Source organism: Cibotium barometz, chromosome 50 (assembly GCF_041138505.1).
Source record: "Cibotium barometz isolate CiBa-2024 chromosome 50, ASM4113850v1, whole genome shotgun sequence".
Taxonomy (NCBI): domain Eukaryota; kingdom Viridiplantae; phylum Streptophyta; class Polypodiopsida; order Cyatheales; family Cibotiaceae; genus Cibotium; species Cibotium barometz.
In genome coordinates, this window is record NC_141095.1 from 16480555 (window position 1) to 16489691 (window position 9137).

At 38.9% G+C, this 9137-nt stretch overlaps 1 protein-coding gene across 1 annotated transcript; it reads right to left on the reverse strand.

Moving 5' to 3' along the window:
• Positions 1-213: 213 nt before the first annotated feature.
• Positions 214-8931, reverse strand: LOC147609859 (chlorophyll a-b binding protein of LHCII type 1-like). The gene is made up of 2 exons (XM_086787215.1): positions 8514-8931; positions 214-253 (listed from the first exon to the last, which is right to left on the reverse strand). The coding sequence occupies exons 1-2, from the start codon at positions 8855-8857 to the stop codon at positions 214-216; spliced, it is 384 nt and encodes a 127-aa protein (XP_086643341.1). The 5' UTR covers positions 8858-8931.
• Between the last annotated feature and the right edge of the window lie 206 nt (positions 8932-9137).

The following is a 9137-nucleotide window of genomic DNA, read 5'->3' on the forward strand; positions in this document are numbered from 1 at the left end:
TGGTGGAATCGCCCATGCTTTCCGGGTAAGGGAAGTTTTTCCGGGTTCAGTTTTTGAAAAACCGACGGATTAGTCTCTTGTCCGGATATCTATGGACGAGGCCCCGAGTGTGGGTCCCTGCCCCGCGCATGAAGTGCTACTTCCGCTGCTAGTACCCTCCTGAATCCCGCATGGTGGGGACAGGGATCTCACAGTTGGTATCAGAGCATTTGGCTAATAAAGATCAACTGAGAAACCAAATATGTCAAAAATTTATCAAGAAGCACAAAAAGGTTATATTTGTGTGATATAATTCATACAATTTGATATTCAAACTGAAATTCGTAATTTGGTAATTGGGTCTTCAGATGGAAGTACCGCAATTATATAGAATCCCTGACTTGCTTGAGGCCTAGACATGATGGTATTTACCTTATAATTCCAAGGGCCGTGACTACCGTATATACCGAGAGTATAACTGCAGCTCTTTACTGACAGTATATACGAGTAAATCTAAGACTTGAAATTATAAGCGTTGATGCTATCCAGATGATGATTTCAAATGTGGTTGATATAATTTTTAATTCTGCTTGAGAATTGATGAATTGATTTGGATTCTGATTGAAAATTCTGATTGAAAAATGATGATCCCTGAAAATTGGTTGAAATGTAATAAGCTGAGCGAAACCTCAATGAGGATGAATGGGACGAGTCCTTGTGATGATATTCATAACTAGAATGATGATAATGAATTCAGCAAATCACTATGAGATTAGTGGGTTGTGCTATCAAATTGTTACTGTTAACACTTGACCGGTAGATCAAGTTAAGGGATGACAAATTGAGAACTTGCTTGACTGAAATTTCCGTGAAGGAATGTTCAGAAGGAAATTTTTCGGTTTAATGGACCATTATCATGTTAAGGATATGAATCATATGATCTGAATGAATTGTTATGAGTTCTATATAAGGGATATTTATCCCAGTATTCCGTTGGGTTGACCAGAATATAAGGAACCCCAGAATAAAATTAGATCTTAAGAAAAAGAGTTGTCCTCTACTTGCGAGATGAGGACATCTCGCACTTTTTAAGTGGGGTAGAATGTAAGATTCCTCCCCAGCCTTCGAGGTATACAGGAGTAAGAATCTCCCTTTTGATCTTATAATTATTCCCTCTCTAAAATAAAAGAAAGATTCTGTTTAAAAAAAAAAGGAAGATCCTTTCCCTAGAATACTTCTCAGGAGTTCCACCTATTTTAAGGATTCAGAACAATGAGTTCAGAAGTAAAAATCGGTGTTTTGGATACCAAGGCTTTGGTCTTCATTCGAGTACGGCCCAAAAGAAGTTCTTTATCTATTGGGGAGTTTAAGAAGTTATCCCTCAGATATTGTGAGCCTTATCTGAATTCAAAGAAAGTAAGTGACTTAGCTTACGAGCTTCTTTTATCTCCTCATCTCAAAGTTCTTAATGCCTTCTATAGAAAATTGTGCCAAACCCAAATCATGGAAAGACGGTAAAACTTCAGTGGCAAGTTACCGTTGGCTTCTAAGTTACGCTAGCTCCTTCCTTTATATAAGTCGTAACTTTTACCTGTCGCTCACAGTAATCTTACTTCCATCGATCTCCCTTCTTCTTAATCTCCTTCATGGCTTGGCAGCAGGAATTAGTTTTATCCATGATGATTTCTCACCTTCAAGACGCAAGTGAGTCTGTGAAGAAAGATTTTATAGAACAGTATGAGCGCTCACTTTTTCCTCACCTAGGAACTTCTGTAGCTCAGACCAAATGGCGGACCTATCAAGACATAACTAGGGTAACACCCTGGGGTCAGCAGCACTTTCGTAACAATGTCCGCTTGGCCATGGTTATTGAAGCTTTGGGTTTGGGTCCCCGATACTACTGCGTCATGAGATCAAGACATCTTGGGTTTTCTGAGCGGGTCTTCTTACTGGCGTGTTTTCTATACCACTGAGATAGGTGCAGCAATAACCAACAAAATTATTCCCATAGATGAGTTACCTTATACATGCGCAGCTTGTGAGTGCTGCTTTTGTGATCATATGATGGACGGGCTTATGGAAGTGTAAAGAGTTCTTCTATCTTTACTGTATATGTTCCAAGAATGAATAAAGTTTAAATCTTGTTCTTGTCTTGAATCTTGCTCTCTTTGAGACTTTTCTTGGCGGTTAATCTTTATTCGTGCATCTTGCGAAATTATCCCAAGTTGCGAGATGAGGACATCTCGCGTTTTTTAAGTGGGGTAGAATGTAAGATTCCTCCCCCAACCCCCTTTTGATGTCTAGTATCTTTCCCTGTAATCAATCCCTCTTCAGAAATATAAAGACCTTGTTTCTAACTGTTTTAACCTAGAGAGAGAAAATATTCTAGAGAGAGAATATTCAGATTTTTAATATTTTTGGATAGAAAATTATCTCATCTTATTAAAATAAGTTCCCCTGAAACAGAAATTCAAAAAGAACTTTCCAATGTGCAATTAGAATTTATTGGAAATGGGTATAAAGGACCTTAGCCTAAGGGTCTAGATTTTCAGAAATTTTTGGATTATGGTCCAATTAAGGTTCCTATGGGCCAATAGCATCAATCCATGTGTAGGGAGGAGATAAATCCAATTTGTAAAAGAAGATACCCAAAAATGAGTAAATGCTCACATAAGATGAAGAGTTGAAAATGTACAAGGTTTATTAGTAAAAAACTATGAGCAATATTAAAAATATGAGATATTTTGGGTATCCAAAAATGAGTAAATGCTCACATAAGATGAAGAGTTGAAAATGTACAAGGTTTATTAGTAAAAAACTATGAGCAATATTAAAAATATGAGATATTTTGGGTATCCAAAAATGAGTAAATGCTCACATAAGATGAAGAGTTGAAAATGTACAAGGTTTATTAGTAAAAAACTATGAGCAATATTAAAAATATGAGATATTTTGGGTATAATGATTCCATTTTGACACATATGTAAGGAAGGGGAGTTCTTTAAAGGAGGTGCATATTTCACATGCTTGAATGAGTTTTAAACTCATAAAAATTGAGATATTTCATCTCTCCTCTCTCCTCATTCAAGTCTAGTTCCAAAAAGTTAGCTTAACTGACCTAAAAATGGTCAAAAATTGACCAAACTGATTTGGAAAATTCTAGAATCAGTTTGTTTGGTTAGGAGCTCAATTTTTCCTATAAATAGAAGCCTCCTCCTTGTTGAAAAATATATAGTGTTTATGCATCGTTACTCTACTCCACCTAAGCCAAGAACTGTGAATTCATTAATAATTCACTAGTTTTTGGAGCTTCCCTCTTTCTTCAATCCCCATTAGTGGCTCCATCAACATACTTAACCAATTGATTGGTTGGGGACCTCTACTGTGAACAAAGAATCAAGCAAATTGTAAGGTAATTAGTGAATTTTGATCATTTTCTATAATTTCTCAATGTTTCTCTCTTCTCAACCCCTCTCAAGCTTGAGAAGCTTAATTGGAATGGTTTTTGAATGCTATTCAAGTTAATTGATGAATGTTAGTGAAGAGTTACATAATTTGATGAATGCTATTGAAGTTAATTGATTAATGATAGTTAAGAATTACATAAATTTCCATTTATGCTTAATTCTAATGGTTTTTATGTAATTTCTCTCTCTCACTCAAGAAATGGTCATACTCATGACCCATTCTCAGTCCAAATGAAGCTTTTCATAAAGCTTTTCCTTAATCCAAGATTAAGCTACGCTTGAGGCCAAATTAATGGCTTTTTTTCTATGCTTTTAGTTTATGTATATTGATGATTCAATCCATTATGGATTGATGATCCAATTAGAGACCATTCTAATTATTTCCTTAATGATAAGCTTTATTCCTTAGAAAAATTGAGATTTATCAGTCATAGCAGCGAAGCTATGGCAAAATTTTTATAAAAATTACGCATAAAATAATTTCATTCAAAGCATAAAAAGAGGACTTCCTACAATATTCTAGGAATTATCATCCTAGATTAATTGAAAGAATTTCATTGTAATCATGGAGAAATTAAATTTTTATATTATGCATAAAGGATAAGTTTTTATATCAAAAGTGTTACTTTTATCATTTTTATTTTCATGCATAGAAGTATGCATAATGGATAAATTTTTATATAAAAAGTGTTACGTTTATCATTTTTATTTTCATGCATAGAGGTATGCATAAAAGATTATTATTTTAACATAAAAGTGTTACTTTTATCACAATTGAATTTCATGCATAGAGGTATGCATAAAAGTTGATTATTTTATTATAAAAGTGTTACTTATATCACAATTGAATTTCATGCATAGAAGTATGCATAAGAGTTGATTATTTTATTATAAAAGTGTTACTTTTATCATATTTGGATTTCATGCATAGAAGTATGCATAAAAGATATTCTTTTTATACTAAAAGTGTGATTTTCATCATAAAGGGATTTTATGCATAACTTAGATGCATAAGAGAAATTCTTTTATTCTAAAAGTGTAATTCCTACCAAATTGAATTTATGCATAGGAAGATGCATAAAAGATTGATTCAAAAGTGTCATTCTCATCTAAATTGAATTCATGCATAGGAAGATGCATAAAAGATTGAATTTTAATTCAAAAGTGTCATTTTCATTTAAAATGAATTTATGCATAGGAAGATGCATAAAAGATTGATTTTTACTTCGAAAGTATTAATCTCCTTAAATGGAATTTATGCATAAATAAATGTGTAAAGAAATCTTATATCAAATATAAGAATTCTCTTGTATTCTATAAATAGAAATGAGATGTGATAGGATGTGATAAGAGGTGTATAAGATGTGATAAGAGGTGATAAGATGTGATAAGAGGTGATAAGATGCTTATGAAATAAGTTAGGAGGTGATAAGATGAATTAAGATGTGTATGGGATGAGGTAAGAAGTGTATGTGATAGGATAAGATGTATATGGGTTGTGTGATAGGGCGAGAATGGATGTGATGTAAAAGATTAGATGTGAAGGCATATGGGGTTATATGAATGGGAATGTGGAAATGGATGTATGTATGTATGTGGATGTGTGGAAATGAATGTGGAAATGGATGTATGTATGTGGATGTGTGGATGTGGAGATGGGAGTGTGGATGTATGAATGTGAAAATGGATGTATACATGAAGATGTATATGCATAGATGTGAATGTGGATGTAGATGTATGCATGAAGATGTATATGCATAGATGTGAATGTGGATGTAGATGTGGATGTATAGATGTGAATGTGAATGTGGATGTATGCATGAGGATGTATATGCATAGATGTGAATGTGGATGTAGATGTGGATGTATAGATGTGAATGGGAATGTGGATGTGGATGTATGTGAATGTGGATGTAGATGTGGATGTATAGATGTGAATGTGGGATGTGGATGTGGATGTATGTATGTATGTGGATGTATAGATGTGAATGGGAATGTGGATGTGGATGTAGATGTGGATGTATAGATGTTAATGTATAGATGTGAATGTGGAATGTGGATGTGGATGTATGTATGTATGTGGATGTAGATGTGGATGTATAGATGTGAATGGGAATGTGGATGTGGATGTATGTATGTATGTGGATGTGGATGTATGAATGAGGACGTGATAGTGGATGTATGCATGTGGGTGTGGATGTATGGATGTGGATATGGATGTGTATGTATGAATGTGGATACGGGATGTGGATGTATAAATGAGGATGTGAAAATGGAGGTAAGCATGTAGATGTGGATGTATGGATGTGAATGTGGATGTGGATGTGGATGTATGGATGTGGATATGGATGTGAATATATGATATGTGATGTGAAGAAATCTGAAGTGAAGAGATGGAAAATGATGTGATTGGATGAGTACATATATAAATGGAATGTGGAATAAGTAATGTGGATTAATGAGGGATAATGTGGAAAAATGAGAGTTAATATAGAAACTGTATTTGTAAACTGTTATAAATGTTGTTTGTAAATGGCTGTTTTATGTCAAGAATGCTGGGGAAGCATTTTGACCGTCTTGTGATTAAGGTTGTGGAGACCTAACTGTTCAAGTTGCAACTGTTGACGGAGAGTCAATGGAGGACGTCTAGCGTAGCAAGGTCGGTCGAGGTCTTGACCAGCCTCGGTTCGATTAAAAATGGTGAGCTTCCGGTACGGTGGGGATGAGGGACCAAGGAAGCGGCCTATGAGTGAAGTGCTAGGTCACCTACGAAGGATCCTAGAGGGTGCTGACCATACGGTGCTCGGGCTCTGGGTCGCCTAGGATACCCACACGTGCGTGGAGGAAGATATTGGAACAAGGAGTAAGAGTTGTTTTGTGAAACCGGGCATGGATCTGGTTGATTGACCTTGCTGGTCTTCAATGGATGAGTCCATGGCTCTTTATATGGATTTGTTGGTTGATCTTGCTGATCTTCAACGAGAGTCCATCTTGATTTTTATAAGTGATTATATTGCCGAGTATTATGGGCTAGGAACTATTGAAAAGGCCCCTGTGTGGTTAGGTGGTGAGCGTTCTAGTTGCCAATGATGCCATAGATACTCTGATGAAGGAATGATGGGAAATTATGAATCAACCAGATAAATTGGAAGATTGTGATCAGTGGTACTATGGTTTCATTAAAGGATTGTTTTAAAGTTAGCTGAAGCTAAGAAAAAGGCAATTTCATATTGGGTGTGTAAGTGGTGTGGCTAGTTTTATGTTTGCATGAACTTCCGGCTAGGGGGCCTTGGAACTCTTTTCCTTGGTACCCGGGACAAAACCTAACCAAATTCCAAATTGGATCCCATCACTACAGTGGTTGGGCGGTTGGCTAACCCATGGGATCGGATGGGGTTAGGCTGGACTGATGGATCCGTAAATCGAGATTTAAATTCTATTATTACGATAGATGAAGTAAATCCCGGATAGTAAATTGTTCTATGGATAGGAATCAACGGCTGTGCCTCTTGATGGGGAAAAAAGCGTTGATCCCAATGATCCAAGTGCAAGTTTCTTCCTTGATCTGACCAAGTACCGTTAGAGGTGCAGTCGGATCGGTTTGATCAGTAATGATCTTGACTACGTTAGAGTAAAGAGTTATCCTGGTGGAATCGCCCATGCTTTCCAGGTAAGGGAAGTTTTTCCGGGTTCAGTTTTTGAAAAACCGACGGATTAGTCTCTTGTCCGGATATCTATGGACGAGGCCTCGAGTGTGGGTCCCTGCCCCGCGCATGAAGTGCTACTTCCGCTGCTAGTACCCTGAATCCGTCGCATGGTGGGGACAGGGATCTCACACATACGGTGAGCAAACGATCTCAAAATTGAGATCCGATTGAAGCGTTTCGACCGTGATAGCGAGCCCTACAAGACGACATCCAAGATGGCCCCATCCCGAAAACGTCAGAATATTGCCTCGAGAGGAGCGCGCAACAACGAGATTAGGGAAGATGCTCCCGATGCGGCTCCAACCCTCCCTTTTCAACCTCCTCAAGGAAATGGTGGCCAGGTTAGCTTGGTTATATTTTAAAGAAGAGTTTTTTTTATATTAGTGCTAATAAATGTGTATCTTTTCCTTTTAAAATAATGACTGTTGCGTGACGAGTGGTGATCAAGGCAAGGATGCAACACAAAGATGGAAGCAGGAAAACAAGAGACTTGACATTCTTATTTAGGGCTCTTGTAGAGAGTTCCAAGTTGTAGGAGTGTGGGAGTGGGCTTGAGAATAATCCCACATGGGAAGTTTTGGGAGTTTTAGGAGTTTTAGTATAAATAGTGGCTCATTTGAGAGCTCACATACACTTTGGGCTAAGTTCATGCAAGAGCTCCTTTGAGAAAACTACTCTCCCTCTTCTCCATAGAGGTGAAGACTCTTCTCTCACCCCATCTACATCTTTGTATGAGATAAATCTCTTCATTGAGTCAATAGCAATGTCATGAGTCTTTCTCATCCTCTTCTCTAATCATTTTACTCTTATGCATGCTTTTAGTATTTTGTGTTTGTGTATGTGGGCTGATTTGAAGCTTTCATGGAAGCTTGATGCTTGAGTGTGTGTATGCTTGTACGAAGATAGGAGTGGAGTGAGGTCTTTCTCTTTGCTTGCATGCATAGTGATTGTGTTCCTCTTGCTTGTATTCGTGAATGAATGGGTGTGTAGGAATGAGGGCAAGTTGAGCTTGTGTGTGTGCTTAATCTAGTGTCTTGTGATGGTAGCCATAGGTATCTCTCCTTTAGAGGATAAGCTTTCATGCACCTAACCGGGTTGAGTCCCTAGCGCGAAAGGAGTGCTTGCATTCCATTGGAGCTAGGCATAACCTCTATTCGCCTGTATTGCATCATAGGGAGATAAGGGTCTTTCCATTGGCGCCGCTGCCGGGGAGACAACCTACGGTTGGTTGAGGACCCTTGGCAGCCATTACATTCTAAACATCATTAGGAGTAGGATAATTAGACTCTAGGCTATTGCAGGGAAGCGCTAGTAGCAGGCAACGAGTTTATTGGCCAAGGTAGAGCGGGCGAAGTTGGTGGCGAGGCAGCCATTCTTGATCTCCTTAACCTTCAGCTCTGCAAAAGCCTCAGGGTCGTCAGCGAGACCCAAGGGGTCGAAGTTGCCGCCAGGGTAGATGGGATCGATGACCTCGCCAAGAGGGCCGTCGGCAACCCTGTAGCCCTCCACGGCGCCCATTAGGATCACCTGGCATGCCCAGATGGCCAATATGCTCTGCGCATGGACCAAGCTCGGGTTGCCCAGATAGTCCAGCCCGCCATCGCTGAAGATTTGCGATCCCGCCTTAAACCACACTGCCTCACCAAACTTGATGCCGTTCTTAGCCAAGAGCTTCGGGGTGACGTAGCCCAGGACACCCAGCATTGTCCAGCGGGAGTGGATTACCTCCAGCTCGCGGTTCTTGGCGAAGGTCTCAGGGTCCGCTAAGAGTCCGGTGGTGTCCTAGCCATAGTCGTCGTGGTCATCATTTGAACGGGCGCCTCCCCGACTCTCACCTTCTTGGAGAGCTGATTGGCGGGCTTGGACAGCAGCTAGCCACTAAAGACAGCGGAGGAGGAGGCGATAAGGTGGCTGCAGCAGAGAGAGCAGAGGCGATAAGGTGCCGGTGCAAAAAGCGCAGGCGATAAGGTGTCGTGTGATTAAA

Bases quoted from the DNA above. Each gene is read 5' to 3' on its own strand.
- LOC147609859 (XM_086787215.1), bottom strand. From the start codon at position 8,857: ATGCTGGGTGTCCTGGGCTACGTCACCCCGAAGCTCTTGGCTAAGAAC. The intron at 254-8,513 runs CACCAACTTCGC...TGCTTCTTGATA, and splicing joins ATCAAGAATGGCTGCCTCGC to AATTTTTGACATATTTGGTT.